The sequence below is a fragment of the Actinia tenebrosa genome, unplaced genomic scaffold (genome assembly GCF_029948245.1).
Source record: "Actinia tenebrosa isolate PJP-AT-01 unplaced genomic scaffold, QUT_ActTen_1.0 PGA_scaffold15__27_contigs__length_11533743, whole genome shotgun sequence".
NCBI lineage: Eukaryota > Metazoa > Cnidaria > Anthozoa > Actiniaria > Actiniidae > Actinia > Actinia tenebrosa.
Genome location: NW_028292575.1, coordinates 7325840 through 7344295, shown reverse-complemented (window position 1 = coordinate 7344295; position 18456 = coordinate 7325840). Strand labels below are relative to the sequence as shown.

At 37.1% G+C, this 18456-nt stretch overlaps 2 protein-coding genes and 1 pseudogene across 2 annotated transcripts in view; 1 reads left to right on the top strand and 2 right to left on the bottom strand.

Moving 5' to 3' along the window:
• Positions 1-66: 66 nt before the first annotated feature.
• LOC116292963 (protein YIPF5 pseudogene) lies at positions 67-2944 on the bottom strand (annotated as a pseudogene).
• Positions 2945-3182: 238 nt separating this feature from the next.
• Positions 3183-5933, top strand: LOC116292964 (uncharacterized). Its single transcript, XM_089030491.1, has 2 exons — positions 3183-3449; positions 4653-5933. The coding sequence occupies exons 1-2, from the start codon at positions 3183-3185 to the stop codon at positions 4995-4997; spliced, it is 612 nt and encodes a 203-aa protein (XP_088886617.1). The 3' UTR covers positions 4998-5933.
• A 2503-nt stretch (positions 5934-8436) lies between these two features.
• LOC116292965 (proteasome adapter and scaffold protein ECM29) overlaps positions 8437-18456 on the bottom strand; it is a 43399-nt gene continuing 33379 nt past the window's right edge. Inside the window, exons 49-57 of the mRNA XM_031700324.2 lie at positions 18140-18222; positions 17762-17805; positions 17408-17456; positions 16774-16920; positions 16317-16485; positions 15438-15543; positions 14330-14454; positions 13189-13260; positions 8437-10489 (exon numbers count right to left, since the gene is read on the bottom strand). Of these exons, the coding sequence (XP_031556184.2) occupies positions 10347-10489; positions 13189-13260; positions 14330-14454; positions 15438-15543; positions 16317-16485; positions 16774-16920; positions 17408-17456; positions 17762-17805; positions 18140-18222 (938 nt within the window). The 3' untranslated portion in view covers positions 8437-10346. The remainder of the gene's footprint in view (positions 10490-13188; positions 13261-14329; positions 14455-15437; positions 15544-16316; positions 16486-16773; positions 16921-17407; positions 17457-17761; positions 17806-18139; positions 18223-18456) is intronic.

Here is an 18456-nt window from a genome sequence, read left to right as displayed (position 1 = left end):
AATAGTCTACGAGTCAGTAGACCATAAGGTGGAGAAGTCAATAAATGGATATGAAATACTATGAAATTAAGTTGGAGTAATGTATTTTTTGTGTTGTTTTGGTTTTCAAAATCAGCATTTTTAGCTATTAGTTTTCTATCACTAATAGTAGTTCAGCCAATCAGTACACAGGATTTGTAATAGACCATAAATAGGTTTATGCTAATGCACAATAGGCCTCTTTAGCTAGGGCATTCTCTTTAGAATATAATTTTTGTTTCATTAATATCCATTTTTATGTCTATTCAAGTGCAACCATTGAACCAAAAATAATACTCAAGGGAATGACACATGGTCTGAAATGGGCAAAACATTATGACCAAGCTTAAGTGGTCTATCGTACCAAATAGTTGTCTCATTACTAGGACACTGTCTTCAAGCTATCCTTTTCTTAAGTGATTTCATTGTTGTTTTGATTGGCCAAAATAACTGCCTACGACTAATGGTCTACTCATGCGCATTACAGTGCAAAGCCGATTTGCTGCAAAAATTGTCTGCTCATGCGCAGTAACATTGCATTTGTTAACATGTCTCACTTGCAGTAAATCCACAGCCTACAGCTGATTTACTGCAAAGAAGCATCAAAGCTCTTGGCCAATCACTGGCTTTTCCTTTACAAACATTGTCCTTCATTTATGCATTACTGTGCACACACACTAACCGAGACCACTTGAAGAAAGTTATCCAATCACAACATAATGTGAAAATAAAGTAATCTAACTCTTAACTCGAACCAATCAGGAGCAAGCATCAAAGTCTAGGCATATATCTATCTAGATGTTATTGCTGGTTTTCAATCATTCCCAAGAGAGTGAAATAAAAAAAGACATGGCAGCCATGTTGGATGATACAACAAAAAAATTCATTGACAATTCTTTTGTTAAATTCATCCAACATGGCGACAGTGAGGTGCAAACAAAGAATTGACAACCTCATTGAAATGAGTGACTGTGATTGGTTGAGGTCAATATTATACTGATTTTACTCTCTACTGATTAGCTATAGTTTTTTTTATCTTAAATTTTGTTCAAGTAGTCCTGGTAGGTGTGTCTGTACAGTCATTCCGACAGACAGTATTATTCACTTAACAAGAATTCATTGAATTCTCCATATTGCATTTTTGCTCTACTTCATATCAAGTCTTACTGTTTGGATACTTCAACCGGGACCACTATGATAAATTAGTATCATCAACCAATCATATTGTGACATTTAGTTCAATATTTTGAACCGGCCATGGATATAATAAGAGTGTCAGAACGTGATAATCTGATTGTCTAACACTGTTATCAGTTCAATTTCTGTCTAGTTTACCGTTATCTAATTGGTCAGTTTTATTCAAGTGGTCCCGGTTAGTGTGTCTGCACAGTAATACTATCTCAGTATTCTTGGGGTGTATGTCATGTCATAGCCCCATGTTGCTTGATGATAACAAACTATTCCTCATTAGCTTCTCTTGTTCGATCAACCAACCTAGTGGCTGTCTCATCTTAATTTATATTATATCTCAAGTGATTTTAAGGAATTTTTTTGCCACATAGTACTGAATCAAGAATAGCTGTCATTCAGTTCATTTGTGTTAAAGGATTTTTCAATATTACACAAACTTGCATGGTGTAGTTGCAAATTGCCCAATAGAAATTGGTATTTCACTACCACCAGTCAAAAATATGAAACATATACTGACTGATTACTTTTGATTGGTGTAAGTGAAAACCATATTTCAGTATGCAGCTTCCATGTCTGTTTGGTATTAAAAACTGCTACATGAAAGATAGCTTTGAACATTGTTCTTTCAAGTAAAATTTCTGGTTTTTGCATTCAAACATAGCTAAAGATCTATGTTCATATAGTTCATTTGTCTTTAGAATACAGTTAAAAGAGCAAATACTCCATACAAGAGTGCACAAGGGTATGCCACAAGAGGTTGCTGAGAATCCATAGCCAATGCTGAGACAAACAGCTTTGATGATACCAGACTACACCAGCCTATAGTCACTGCCGTCAAAACAGAACCCAGCATTCCTTGCAGGCTGATCAAAAGAGATACCCCTGACAGCGCTACCATTGGTAGTAAACAGTAACCAAGAACACTGACCACAGTACTAAATGACACATCAGCCAAGCTCATCAAGTTCAGAATGGCATACATTGCTACGCACCCAAGAGCACTGTACCCATATATGTACCCGAAATGCACCTTGCCATGAAGAAGCAAAAATCCCCCAAAAGCCAAGCAGAAGAGTAGAGGTCCTCCCAAATCTGTGTCATCCATTAGATGGGAATCCGCCTGTTTTAATGGATTTAAGACTGACAGAGTCTTCTGCCATACATGATCTAGGTTAAAGCCAAGTTCTTCTAATAATGGCGGTTCGTCCTCAAACCCCGTTGAATGTGCTTCATCAACCTGTCTGATCTGATCGTTAGTAGGTGAAGGATATGATGGATTGTAGTATTGTGCGTTTCCATTCACGTTTGGGTTGTAATAATTGCCACCAGCGTACTGATTATAGCCATATTGATTCCCATATTGAGGTTCGCCGTATTGATCGTTGCCATAACCTTCCTGTTGGGGAGAATGGCTTTGCTCGTAATTCGTCGAATAAAAACCATTTTGGTAAAATCCTTGGTCTTCTTGGTAGTAATTTTGATCGTAGCCCGACATATCAGACTTCCTTTAAAGGATTAATCTTTAAAAGAGCGAATTTTTGTACACAATTTCGCAAGAAATCTGAAAATATTTTACCGGTTTCAAGACACGTAAGCGATTTAAATGTACGATACCCAGTCTTCTATCAGTTTTATTAGGCCCCGAGAGATTGAGCTCGACTTCCGAATACCAAACGAAATATTACGAAAATGACGAGTATTTTACGAAACACCTACGAAACATTAAAACTATATTACGTTGATTTAAAATAATAATATAATGATAAAGCTAGATTTATTCACTCAATAAAAGTTAATAAGATATAAAAATTTTATTTTTTTGTTATGATTATTGAAGTTATACTTCGTTCGGCTATTCGGAATTTCTTCGTTTACTAGTTCGACGGTGTTCGTTGTGAGTTGTTTTGGCGCGAGTTCTTTGTTATTGTAACTTCAGATTCCATGTGCAGCGATTTGTCGAAAAAACGAAAAGAATGTCCGATATATTTACCCATACCAAATTATTTCGTGTTGAATTATATGTGGCAGCTCTTTTAGCAAGCTTTGGATGTATTTTTTGGAAACTTTTCACAGTTATCAGAGCATCAAAAGGGGTTTTTGTCAAGTACTTACTTGTGCCAGTATTTGGTATTGTTTCCTTGTGTGTAATATGGAGAAATATCCTGATGTCCTTGATGGAAATGGTTAAAGATTATCCAGACTTGAAGACGATGTTCAGGGAGTCAGATGTCATTGTAGAGGTAATGTTTTCTTCCTTGTGAAAAAGCAAATTATAGAAAAACGTCAGAAACTTGAGTTTGTTTATGGGAGCTTTACACGTGCATATAGTAGCTTCCATAAACTAAGATGCACAAAAAAGATTTAAATTGTCTAGAATAACTTAAGTAAAATCATGATGAGCCACTAAATCAGGGTAAAAAATCTTATGCCACTACCTCATTAATGATTTATGAGTAAAACATAATAGAAAACATGATCGTGAAGAGGTTTATAATTCTGATACAGAATCATGAGTCAAGCAGGGTTGCCAATCCCCAAAGTATTCAAATCAGGAGAATTGATATGGAAGGGTTGTGCCAACACTGTGGGTTACCTGTTTAATATGACCAGGAACAGATCCAGGAGAAGGTGCAGCATGGAAGGGTCACCCACCCAGCAGCAAAAAATCTTTGAACCAAAAGAATCGCATCCAACATATTTAAAAATCATTAAACACAAAAAAATATTTTTAAAAAAGTTGCTTAGATTATCGCTTGTATTGCAATGGCAAGAAATTTTCCAATTTTTATTAGAAAATATTTAGATTTTGCAAGCAATGCAAAATTACACTAATACCTCTGAAAAGAATTAGAAGTTTATGGTTGAAAAAAATGAAATGTCACAACAAAGCAAGCACTGATTAATGAGGATGATTATCCAGGAGATTGGGGGTGCTTACCTGGAGATGAGGTCCAAAATATTCAGACTCTGGGATAATCTGGAAGAGTTGGCAGCCCTGGGGAAGGATGATTTATTGATGTTAGTTTTGAGTGACAACTGCCCCCTGTCCCTATTAGGGCTCAGCTTAATGTATTCCAACCATATCCACCTTCACTGGCAATTTTTTATTAAAGGAATCATTTTGCAAAAAGCACTTTAAAGATAGAGTGTGCGTCATATATTTATGAAAAGATGTAATGTTTAATTGTAACTTTTTTTATGAAAGAGTGGATATCGCTAAATCTACTCGTATTTGTTTTGTTCATGCCAATCAGGAGTCCAATCCGGAGGGTGCTGAGGGTAGAGACTGCCCTTCACCCCAATTTTTTTATTATACCTTTGTATATGGTAGAAATTCTAAAGGTTAAACACATGGGTGATGGTGGGAAATTGTACAATGCTCCCTCCCCTTTATGACAGAGACCTCACTTTGCCCATGAGTCTAATTGCTTCTATCTTTTTAGACCTACCATGTTGTAACTGACTCTATTGAAGGCTATTGGTGGTCATCGCAGCTGTTCATGTTTGCCATGGTTTATATTCTGTTTCTAAACACCAAAGCACGGCAGATAAGCATGTCAACTCCTGAAATCTGTGCATACACATGGCTTGCCTTCAGTGGTGCTGTAAGCTTATCCTTTGCACTCTTCATATACCGTTATGAAGTGACTCTGCACACAGAAAGCAGAAGAGTCGAGCATCACCAGATGTCAGGCTGGAGTTTTGCTGTGCTTGCAATTTGTTTATGGCTGTCGTATATTTGTATCATCTTCTTGTATTATTCTGTTGATTCTGCATTTAAGGTCTAGCTTTTGCTTTTCCATCTCATTTTGCTTCTTCCCAGCTTTCTTCCTTCAGTCCATGTAAAAGGCTTTACTACACAAGCTTCAAAGGGGTTGGTCCCATTTCTTTATGGTATACTTGCTGTTGCTCTTACTGCTCAGCATTTTTATTTCACCCATCTTGCTCTGCCTCATTCAGACCCCAAGACATTTTACACCTTGCTTTCAGCAGGCTTTGGTCATTATAGTCAATGTGCAGTTTCTTTAAATGCTGGCTTTTGTTTGGTCATATGTATTGCCTATCTGCTGTTGAGATCTGATAATACTTCAAACCCAATACTAGTAGTTGTACCCTTTGTGTTTCTCTCTCCTTGTATCTCATTAGGGGCAGCATTCTCACTTGTAATGTTGTACGAAGAGTACGATTTAGAGAGAAAAACAGAAGTTAAGGAAGACTGAATTTCTTATACTGCTATTTAAAAACGCTTTTGTTGCATGTTGCATGTTTTTATACCAAACTTACAATGTGTCATAATTATTATGTATTATATTCAGAAGCAAATATACTGGAAAAAGTGCAGATAAAGTTAGGTAAAATTACATATTGTTGTCATCTTTAGCTGACTGGATTCAATAGTGCATTTGGGGCTTGGTATGCAACATAACCTACGCCAACCTTTTTGAAATGGCTGTATAGAAAGGGAATGAGAAGAAAACTGAAGGCACTCTGTAAAAAAGTCTCAAGCTGTACTGACGTTTCATACATTAGTCCTTCAGTGAATGAAATGTCAGTAAAGTTCCAAACCTTTTTTCCTTTTTTAAAAACTTTTTTATCATTTAGTTTTTGTTAGCAGTCACAACTAGTAACCACTAGTCATTATCAGTTTAACTTTGTATTTGTAGAATGTGCTAAAATACCATAGCCAAATTTCAAAAAGGCAATAAAACATTATTTTATGTCAATTTTATTATTTTATGTGGATTTTAGGGGGGTAGGGGGAGCAAGAGTACCAGAGTTGGAGGTCCAATTTGGTCTGGCTTTGGTAAAAATATATCTTTTGTTAATCATGCCTTATATGGTGTGGCTTTTTTTTTTACCCCAGCTAGACCAGAATGCACCTCTGTGGTTGTCGAACTCAGGAAATTGAGACCCCATCCACAAATCTTTGGATATTTTAAAAGTTTCGTTTTCATCCATCCACGATAACATTTAAAAAAAACCCAGCGTTTTTAGAAATTTCCATTCTTGAAAGCGTTTCGAAAAGTTGCGCTTTCAAGTGGAGTATTCATCGGATACGTGTACACCTATTTCAAAAAACGTCACCGCCAAAGACGATAGGTAGTTCCGAAATGGAAATGGTTTCGTTGAATACGAAAAACATTGAATCAGTCTCAACACTAAGGTCCATGTTCTTGACGAGAATAAGAAGAAACACAAGTCATTCCAGCTGTTTTTGGATCTTGGAACGAGCTTTCTATCGCTTTACGCCTATCTTATATTGCCTTTGGCGATGACAATGTTTTTTTTAAATAGGTGTATACATCTAATCTTAGGCAATGGATTTTCTCATCGCCGAGCGGACTGTCAAAAAATCTGCTTTACATTACCGACTACGCAGTGACCAACATCATTGCACTTAGTGTCCACTCAGTGAACTAACAAATATCCACATACACAAAGCTCCTGTCAGGCGCGACTATGCAGTGAGCCACAAACCGGCTAAAGAACTTTGAAATGTGACGTCAGTTCTAAGGTTCCGTTTACACTGACAGGGTTATTAATGAAGTAAGTCCTCTTTGAAAACGACTTTTATGTAACTTTTTTGCGCGATAGAGCTTTTTTTGTTTCTGCGCGTTCAAACTCGCCCTGAAGCACTTGATGGCCACAGGTTTATAAGTTTCCTTTGAGGGAGTTTGGGTCGACACTAAAAACGACCGTAGCGTTACTCTCGGTAAATAAAGGATTGGTTGCCAACGAAGCTAACGTAGAGGAGTTTTGAGTTTGTTACGAATGTGCGTCATTTCTTTTGTTCTAAACAGGTTTTCATAGATTACGCTCCATAAAAGGTAGTGTGCATGGTTTTGGTACCGGTTTTGAAAAACCGGTTTTTGTGTAAAGTGTATTTTTTGACGTAGTTCTTGTTTTTGAGGCCCGTGCCATTTCAGGCGTGGTAACACTGAGTTATCTCTTATTGGTTAATAAACTACGCGATTTCTTACTAATGATGTGGCGCGATGAATTGGCTGCTGCGCATATCTTTATAGAAAACAACTCGATGATCAATGACTTTGAATGCACTGAGATCATTTCTCACTAATTAGACCTCGGCTCTGGAGCGCTGAGAGCAATGTTGTCCCATTTCAGACCACGTGTCATTCCCTTGAGAAAAATATTCTTTGTTTGAGTTGTATCCATATTCATGTGTCTTCTCAAGTACAACCGAGCGCAAACATTAAACAAAGAAATAATACTCTAGGAAATGACACGTGGTCTGAAATGGGAAAACATTACGTCAGAGCCGAGGAGGTCTATTGACTTCAATTGCCCGAAATTAACCATTTTCCTTACTTTTAAAACACTCCCTTTCTTAAATTTATTGCTTCGTTGGCACATCCAGATTCCATTCTGAGAACAAACACTAGATCTCAATCCGGATACTGATAAGTCTGACTAGTTATTATTATTATTAATGCACGGCTTGGCGGGCGAAAATATTGTTCTATCCAACATGGCTGGCCGCCGCGCCTGAGAATAGACGGTCTATTTTTTAAATAAGGAAGTTCAAAATTTCTAAAGTTGTCGCCCAAAGTAATCGATATGAAATTGAAACTGACTTTAAAATCAACTTAAATTTTCAAAAGATGAAGATTTATAAGGGTATAATTGAAAGGTAAAATGAGAAAAATCTGATCGATCGAAGGCAAACCGACGTGGCGCCATTGTCTAGACTAATATGAAAAAATTTCAAATGCCTCCCGTTCTCAACCAATCATAATAAAGAAGAGACAAAAACAAAAAAAAAAAAACAAAAAAAAAACAAAAAAACTCCCAATAAATCGAGAAAACGTCATCAATCTGGTATCATAAAAGCCCCGATTCCGCGACAAGCCAGTTAATTCAATAGTCTACGCCAGAGCGCAGGGGAAAGAAAACAAAACTGGAAAAAAGTTGAAAAACTTAGGACAACGACATGGACAAGTACAAAACGGTCATGGTTTTGCTTTTTGTTTTATGGTTTTTGGGTTGCTCAGTCGAGGATTGTGAAGGAATTGCTGGTGTTTTATCCCCCCGTCGGCCTCGCTGTAGTCGCAGACACCCAAGACTGAAACTTTGTAGACGACATAGAAAGCAAAGAAACAAGAAACGAGGAAGGAGAGAAATTGACTGGACAAGGTATGAACTTTTGGATGTTTTGTTTGACTCGAATAATATTCTAGATTATAAAATAACATAAAATGTCCTAGATAAAATTTCTTGAATTCTATTTATTTTACTAGTTTCCTTTTTTCAAAATAGAAATTTATTTCTGTAAACCTCACGACTCTGAGCACTCGTACCATTCTATTTATAGGGAAGCATGGGTTGTTTGTCCTGCTAAGCTCGTCGTTCATAAATCAATACCAACTATGCTAAATTTACATTAAATTTCTCGGCTCCCAAGATTTGGGAAGAAATTCCAACTCCAATAAAGAAAAGTCACTTCCATTCAAACCTTCAAAAAACAATTGAAAATTTACCTCGTTTACTCACAAAAGTGAAGAGCAATATTTAATGGAAAACAAACTATCTTGGTCAATGCATTAATTATTCTCTTGATACTCTTTGATAGTGGATGGCTGTTGACTCGATAGTTTATACTTTTTCAACAGCTATACACTTAAGCTTGATCTCACTTTGTAGATATTTATTCTGTAAATTTCATAACTGTTAAACTCTATATCAATATTCCTATTTTTTTAACTGTAATTTTTGTGTGTGAAATGAACTTGACTAGGCTTGACTCACTGTTAATTGTGGTGGTCGTGCGTTCAGCCCTTGTACCCGCCTTCATGTTGTTTGTTTGATGACTCTCTGCTGTGCGTTGAGGGTTTGTTTGAAAATTCTTCTAAATTCCGATTCAGTCATAAAACGTGAGTATGGAAGGTCCAAAGCGAAGGTTATTTTCTCGGGGAAACAAGGTCAGCTATTCCAAGAAAACAGATCGTATTCCGATTGATTTGTTCTCAGCTGTTCTCGATGCTTGTTGCTTGCCGTTTTGTTGCTGTGTGATTCGCGTAAGAACTTCTACTGATTATAAGTTTGCCGAGCTCCTCTCCGACATACCCAACTACTTCTAGAATTGCTAATTTTAATTTACAAAACTAAGATTAATCGAACTGCTTGATTTAACTCAACTATAGGCATTTACATCTCAAGAAGAATTAAAGGAGCAGCATGGCCAGGAAAGAGATAACGACATGGCAATTTCTTATGCAGTACTTGCTACTTCACTTGTCTTCCTGCGATTGCTGCTAAACCACAGCGAATTCTCAAGAATGCTCTGCAAAAAGAATTAAAGGAACAGCATGGCCGGGAAAGAGATAAAGACATGGCAATTTCTTATGCAGTACTGCTACTTCACTTGTCTTCCTGCGATTGCTGCTAAACCACAGCGAATTCTCAAGAATGCTCTACAAAAAGAATTAAAGGAACAGCATGGCCGGGAAAGAGATAACGACATGGAACTTTCTTAATGCTGCTAATTCATTTGTCTTCAGTTACTGCTTATCCAAAGCGAATTATCGATTGGAGAAACATTGCAGGAATGAATTTAAGCGACCCAGAGAGAGAAGAGTACGAAGAATGTAGAGGAACATTACGAAAATGTTGACCTGTTCCGTGTGGAACTGAACTGCAGAATCTGAACCACCTCCAGTCGGGAGGTGTCTGAGAGTTGGTTGGTTCCAAGCTTACAGGAGCAACAATGATAAGTTGTATGAAATATTAAAATATTTACTTTCATAAAAGGGTGCTGGTACATACATGTGTAATATCAATGATTAGGGTAGGCCATTTTCGCCACGGACCAGGAGGGGGAGGGGAGGGGGGGGGGATTAAGGGACGTGTTTCCCGTCAAGCTCTACAGCGAAGAAGAATGCATAAGGCATCTATTGTATAGTCAGACTGCTCATTAACCGCAGTAGAAACATATACCTGTTTCCCGTCAAGCTCTACAGCGAAGAAGAATGCATAAGGCATCTAGTGTATAGTCAATCTGCTCATTAACCTCAGTATACCATATACCATTCCTCATGCCCAAATGGTTTAAAAATGCTTGCAATGTCTTGTAAATACCATCTGCATTCTCGAAATAAATAAATAAATCTATTGATCATTTATGTGGACTCGCCTAGGATTTTTTTCTTTAGTTGAATTGCTTTGTCTTTTATCCTTGGTTCTTTATCATTGTAGACATACTTTAGACTGTCTAGTATTAAGTCCTTTTGATCCTGAGACAAAAGACCCCAGCATCTCGCAGCTGTTGGGGAAAAAAGAAAAAAAACGCATGAACAAAAATAGGCAAGGGATGAAAATATTAATGAAAGAATAAAAAAGGATAAAAAAGTAAACATCATCCAACATGGCTGCCACTTTTATTCTCTTAGGAATGATTACAAACCACCTATAGTGAACATCATCCAGCATGGCTGCCACTTTTATTCCCTTAGGAATGATTACAAACCACCTATAGCGAACATCATCCAACATGGCTGCCACTTTTATTCCCTTAGGAATGATTACAAACCACCTATAGTGAACACCATCCAACATGGCTGCCACTTTTATTCCCTTAGGAATGATTACAAACCACCTATAGTGAACATCATCCAACATGGCTGCCACTTTTATTCCCTTAGGAATGATTACAAACCACCTATAGTGAACATCATCCAACATGGCTGCCACTTTTCTTCCCTTAGGAATGATTACAAGTCATGAAAAATCACGATCAGGAGTTTTATTTCCAATATCATCCTGCGTGATTCAAATGATTAGTTCACTAGTTTGTTTGTTTTTATCGTCTTCAAAGACGATATAAATTATATTTTTGAATAGTTCAAATGACAAGCCAGAAACGACATTGATAGTTTCTTTAAAACTGAGCACCTCCACCGAAATGCGTTAAGAGTAGAAAAACTCAAGTCTCCTTTGCAGCCGTTCTTAGTTTTAGACCGACACTAAGAATGGCTGCAAAGCAGACTACAGTAAGTGAATGACGGCTAAGGAAAATTAGTAAGAAACAATTCCTTTTAATGAGTTGCGGGTGCGTTAGAACCTGGCAAATCTTTTTAAATAGTCAAAATGAAAAACAATGGTCTTGTATGAAACACTCCGCAAAGAAAGATTCTTGGGTGGATTCTCTTAATGAGTCAAATGCGTCAGAACCTGGAAAATGTTCGAATAATTAGCCAAAATGAAAAACAACGGTCTTGTATGAAACACTCCGCGAAGGACGATTCTTGGGTGGATTCTCTTAATGAGTCAAATGCGTCAGAACCTGGAAAATGTTCGAATAATTAGCCAAAATGAAAAACAACGGTCTTGTATGAAACACTCCGCAAAGGACGATTCTTGGGTGGATTCTCTTAATGAGTCAAATGCGTCAGAACCTGGAAAATGTTCGAATAATTAGCCAAAATGAAAAACAACGGTCTTGTATGAAACACTCCGCGAAGGACGATTCTTGGGTGGATTCTCTTAATGAGTCAAATGCGTCAGAACCTGGAAAATGTTCGAATAATTAGCCAAAATGAAAAACAACGGTCTTGTATGAAACACTCCGCAAAGGACGATTCTTGGGTGGATTCTCTTAATGAGTCAAATGCGTCAGAACCTGGAAAATGTTCGAATAATTAGCCAAAATGAAAAACAACGGTCTTGTATGAAACACTCCGCGAAGGACGATTCTTGGGTGGATTCTCTTAATGAGTCAAATGCGTCAGAACCTGGAAAATGTTCGAATAATTAGCCAAAATGAAAAACAACGGTCTTGTATGAAACACTCCGCAAAGAAAGATTCTTGGGTGGATTCTCTTAATGAGTCAAATGCGTCAGAACCTGGAAAATGTTCGAATAATTAGCCAAAATGAAAAACAACGGTCTTGTATGAAACACTCCGCAAAGGACGATTCTTGGGTGGATTCTCTTAATGAGCCAAATGCGTCAGAACCTGGAAAGTCCTTTAAATAGCCTAATTAAAAAACAACGGTCTTGTAAATTGAAATAAGAATATTCTTGGCTGTCAATTGCGTCAGAGCATGGGAAATCCTTTGAATAACTAGCCAAAATGAAAAACGACGGTCTTGTAAAACACTCCGCAAAGGACGATTCTTAGGTGGATTCTCTTAATGAGCCAAATGCGTCAGAACCTAGAAAGTCCTTTAAATAGCCTAATTAAAAAACAACGGTCTTGTAAATTGTAATAAGAATATTCTTGGCTGTCAATTGCGTCAGAACATAACCCCGCCTTTGAATAATTAGCCAAAATGGCCTTAATGAGACGGTGCGTTAGAACCTAGGGAATCTTTCGAATATTTGGCCTAAGAGAAAAACAATGACGATATAAGACAAAATAAGGGAATATCAATTGGGACGAAAGTTCTGTTTTCTTCGCCAGTCACAAAATTCGTATGTCTCAAGTTTTGTAAAATGTATATGTTTATATTGTGACAAATAAACTAAACTAAAGTAAACTGAAAAGTTTGAGTTGTACATGAAACTCATAATTACTTCAAATAATGGTTAACTGAATTTTGCGTCTCACCGAGAAAGAAAAAGGCTAATACCCCATTCACACCAAGGCTTAAACATGTTTTAAAGTGGTTTAACTAAACAGGTTTGGAAAACTATCTACGAACACTTCACAATATTTGGTGAAACAATGCATGTAAACTATCCTTTGTCTTGCTCTGACAATATTTTAGAAAGTTTCATTATATTGTAGGTTTCTAGTTCCTCAATTTTTTCCCTAATGAAAACACAGTTTAACTAAACACGTTTAGGTGTGAATGAGGTATAAGACTTAGCTTAGGCCCCCCGTTTCTCCCATTAGGGCTTTTCCTTCTAAAATGTGACTTTAATTAATCAAATGATGGCATATTGTTATTTAAAAAAATTGTAAGTACAAAATTAATTCCGAGTGATTGACGAGTAGGGGAGGAAAGCAAGCCAACGTACCTGTTAATGAGGTGTAGAGTGTTTCGAGTACTTCAAGAGAACCAAGCCGAACAGCCGCATATTTCTTGTTTTCTGTAAACGATAAAGTATTAAGTGAATTAAAAACACTTCCAAATTGACGACTCTTAAAACTCTTAACTCCCAACGAAATGCGAGAGCTCGATAGTTTGGAATTCTTCAAAAGAGCTCTGCAGCGAAAAACATGCAATGGCACCCTTGAATAATTAGTTCTATAAATGAACATGGTTATTTTACATTTTTACGCGTAATTAGGATACATTATTAGTATATAGGTAGATAGATAGGTAGGTAGATATTAGTATAGGTAGACAGCATATATAATTATATATTATTACATATATAAATAGATAGTTATATATTTTTTATTTGTATTTATTGCTAGAATTTTAGCACGCCACGCCTGAAAAGCAGTGTATCTGAGTCGTTAACCGTGGATAAATAAAGTTAGCAAGGAGGTCCTGGATTCGAGCCCGCATACATTGTAGTTTTAAGAGTCGCCAATAGCCCACTTCAGAGGGGTGTAATGTGAGAGAGGTTGGCAGCGAAAAAGTGCAATAAAAATAATTTGCTTTTTTGTTTGTTTTTGGTTTTGTCATTTTTGGGAATCATTAAAATCATATTCGGTAAATAAAGCATACGTCATAAAAACGAAAACGAAAACAACAACAACGACAACAAAACAACAAACAAACAAACAAAAAGTGTTGTGATTGGTTGAAATCATCGCCCAATAACAGTGCCCCGTGCTACTTTTGAGATAAACAAATTGCCATATCTAAAATGGTCACATAATTCAATTATGGATGAGTTCGCTGAGAACCTTTCTTACAATTCAACTTAGGGAAGGAACTATGGATTGTATTTTTAGAAAGACAGAATATACCATGCACTTATAAGCAAATCCACACACAACATACCTAGTACTTCGCACACGGGCGATAGTATGAGGAACTATGGATTGTATTTTTTGAAGACAGAATATACCATGCACTTATAAGCAAATCCACACACGACATACCTAGTCCTTCGCACACGGGCGATAGTGTAAGAAACTATGGATTGTATTTTTTGAAATACAGAATATACCATGTACTTATAAGCAAATCAACACACGACATACCTAATCCTTCGCACACTGGCGATAGTATTTGGACCAAGATGCTCTCTAAAGTCGATAGAGCCATCTGTTCATCACTCTCCATACTTGAATTGACGTCGCTTGACTGAGGTAACTGCCATTTTAATCTAATCAAAGGTCAATAATATTTGAGTTTTTATAGAATGCGAGTTCACTGTGGGAATAGGCCTCTTTACCTTGGGATTAATGTTTTCCCATTTCAGACAAAGTGTCATTCCCAAGGGTATCATTTCTTTGTTTAACAGTTGTGCATAAGAAGACACATGAATATGGATACAACTCAATAAGAGAATCTTATTCTCAAGAGGATGATTCGTGGTCTGAAATGGAGAAACATTATGCCCAAGGTAAAAAGGTCTATGTAAATTCATCTCGGCTATAATTTAGCTCATTTCTGGCTCAACCCGACCAAAGGCACGCCTGTTTTTGTGCTTTTAAATGAAAGATGACGTCAGTAATTATGTAGGTGTGATTACTTGATCACACATCAGGAAACAATAGACTTATCCCGAATTCGCTTGACTGACCAAGAAACAATGGTTTGAAGTCGAGACTGAACTTGATTCTTTTATTCATCAAGTTCAACCTCGACTTGAAACCATTGCTTCGTGACCAGTCAAGCGAATTCGGGATAGGTCTATTCATTTCATAAATTGGTTTTATGTATGGCTTAAAACACAAGAAAAACTTCTTAGATATTTTAATTTCTTCCATACTAGCCACCGTGGATGGTAAATAGTAAGACCTTAACTAGTTTCTGTTCAGAAGACTGCAACAGCCTTGACACCAACAATAGCAACAAGAAAAAGAATGACTCTATTAGCAACAATAATGACATCACTGTCAACAACTGAAAAAGGCACAACAGTAGCAACAACAACGACAACAATGCCAATATCAACAATGACAAAATAGAACAGGCAAGGCACATCAACAACAATAGCAACAACAGTACTGGCAAAAACAACAACAACAACAGCAATAATAATAATAATAATAACAACAACAACAACAACACGTCAATTGTAAATATAGTAATGAACAATAATAACCAGATTGAGATACATACAAATTTCAACAAATAACAAACCTTGAAAGGAAAGACTTGTGAGCTCTAAGGACTACCACTTGTACTTTCCACGTGGTCGATGACAAGGCATGGGATAATATTTTACTAAACCTCACTCCAAGTGACTCTACAACAATAAAGATATCAAAACCAGTGAGTTGACCTTATATTGTTATTAGCTAGAGCTAGCTTTTCCCCCATTTCAGATCAAGTGTCACTATCTAAGCGCAGACAAAAGGCAATACAATGTTGCGCGCAACAGGATGGTGTAGGTGCAGGATTGCTGCAACATCGCTTGCAATATTTTGACATTTTGAGCTAACAGGTTGTTCTAAAACGAAAACCGCTGACTAACTTAGTATAGCAGGCGTGGTTATCGAAGGTATTGGAATGATGTTGCGTTACTGTATTGCTACGTGTAACAATTAAAATACTAGGTTTGAAAGCAATGTTGCCCAGTGTGTCAACTGCTTAAGAATGTTACGTGAAACATAGGAATTATGCCCAAGCGCTGAAGATACAGAAAGCGTTCTTCAGAATCTTGTAAAGGGATGTTAAGACTCAGGTCAAACGTCGAACTTCACTTGAGCCGTACGCATTATTGATAGATAATATGGCGGTCTTCTTTTAAGTCATGAGGTTCGACTTATGTGCAGCTCGACGTTTGTATTCGGCCTAAGGTGGCCAACCACCTTGGTTCTCTCCTGTGCTTCGAGGGTTTTTCTCCGGGTTCTCCGGTTTTCCTCCCTCCACAAAAATCAACTTCTAAATTCTAATTCGATCTATCGGTTTCCTTGTAGTTGGGTCCTAGATCCGTAAGGCTTTCCGTTCACCTCAGAGTGGTAAAGTTGAATAAACCACTTGTAGAATGCTAAATAATTGGAACTGTTTGTCAAGTACCTTGAGTAAGAGAACTATTCTTAGGCCAAGTCTGTCCGAGACATGTATATACTGCACCAAGAAGATCTTGGTCTACGATCTTTTCATCTTCTTCCTCTTCTTCCTTTTTCTCTTCATTCTTTTGAGTCTCATTTTGTTCTGCCTCGGTTTCTTCGTCTTCCTTTTTTTCCTTGAAAAAACAAGATACATAAACATAACTACTACGTTAGCTACGAATTACTATAGAATAACTGTTATAAAGCAAGATAAGCTCGCAACGCGTCGTGCTTCTTCTGACACTTATTCTCTTCTCTCTGTCTATCCCCGCGTGTTTCATTACAACACCGGCGCGCGTTCTCTTTTTTTTGTTTTTACCTCTCCTAACACTTTTCTCGTGTTCTGCTAATCCCTGCGTGCTTTATAACTGCACAAAGCACATACGCATCTCTATTTCTTCATTAGTATGGTTTATATTCACCGGATCAATGAGAGGAAAGAGAAGATCGGCTATTTCCTGGAATCTGTCCATGGAATACTCGTCAACAATTTGACCAAAGCACAGCAACGCTGCTTGTCTGTAGGTTGGGTTTTCCTTCTTGCATTCTTTGAATATGGCGTCTACAACCTGAAATCCAAGAAATATGCATTAGATACAGATAATTTCTACTACTAATTCCCACGATAACGAAATTAGAAATGGCCGCCATGTTCGATGACAAATCACATGTCACATGCACCCCTTCCCCCCCCCCCCCCCCCCCCATCCTTAAGAATTAGACTTGACTGCCATGTTTGATAGCAAATGGCGGCCACTGGTGTGACAGTAAAGACAACAAACAAAAAATAGGCATGTTCGATTGTAAAAACAGAAAGATCTGTAAAATTCATTTTTATAGCCACAAACATATTCTTAAAATAATGTCATTGATTTTCCATTTTTATTTGACTATCTGAAAAATTTCAAAAATCGTGAAAATTCGGCCCAAACCCCAAACTCCAAACCCCAAACAAAACTACGCGTATAGGTACCCCCAATACCTGATCAACCAAATTATAAATGTAGCCGTCCATGTGATATAATATAGATATTGCACATCACATCAAGTAAGTACCTGTTCAATACTTGGTTCTATTGGTGGACTTGAAGACTCTATTGGACTTCTGTGAACACAAACAATTGTGGTAACTGTAAGAAACTGTTTCCTGACAACAACTATATGCCTGTCTGTTCATCCGTTTGTCTCTCTATGTCTGTCTGTTCTGTGAAACTGCCCCTGTCTGTCTCTTACTCCAATAAAGGATGAACATCCAAAACTTCAGTATAGTTACAAAGTTCCCTTCTTATTCCCTTGTTGTATTCGACAACTAGTAACGGCCGCTAGTCTGTCTGTCTTCAAGAGTTCATAAGTTCTGTTTCCAAACGAACTTGAAAAATAATCTTTAAAATTTAAAAAAAGGTTGTTCACCTGCATTCCTTACAAATACTCTTTATGGCATCCAGTAGTGCTTCCTGTAAAGACGAGGAATAAAAATAAATTCATCTTTCTTTACATTATTTCAATGAATTATCGCGAGGACACGCTGTACTAATCTGGTATCTAATTCACGGTTCCGACTCCCCTTAGTTACCATTGCTATGCCCCACAAGCAAATTATCTAGAACATCTCAGAATTTAAAACTCGGATCACAGAAAATTGATTATAAATTGTTTAAATAGTTTACTGTCCTGCAAAAAGAATAGAAAATTGTCTCGTAATCCTTGTAGTACTCTTTAAAACAGATACTGTATAGTTGTTTGTGGGACAAGATCTTAATTCCATTGGGAAATGAATGTCAAACTTACCTTGCCAGTCCACGTCCTTCCTGTCAGTCCACTGACAAGAGAGCCTAGTAGTTTACCTAAATGAGGCTGTTTAAGATTTGACCCTAAAAAGATACATAGCAGAAGTAATAGTCTAGAGTTTATTACATGGAACTTTGCCCTTCGCGAGACATCACCAACAACATGAATGACAACACTGTCTGTAAAAAAACACCTAGAAAAGGCAAGAGCACTTGACAGAAATACCAACATCAAAGTCGTTTTAGTTTCATGTGTAAATAGATATATAGACCCACTCGATGAGTTTTTTGATCTTGGGGTTAATATGTGAATAAATA

What these genes read in the sequence shown, in the direction of transcription:
- LOC116292964 (XM_089030491.1), top strand. Translation starts at nt 3,183, where the DNA reads ATGTCCGATATATTTACCCATACCAAATTATTTCGTGTTGAATTATAT. An exon ending in AGTCAGATGTCATTGTAGAG is followed by an intron (nt 3,450 to 4,652) that starts GTAATGTTTTCT and finishes CTATCTTTTTAG; the next exon opens with ACCTACCATGTTGTAACTGA.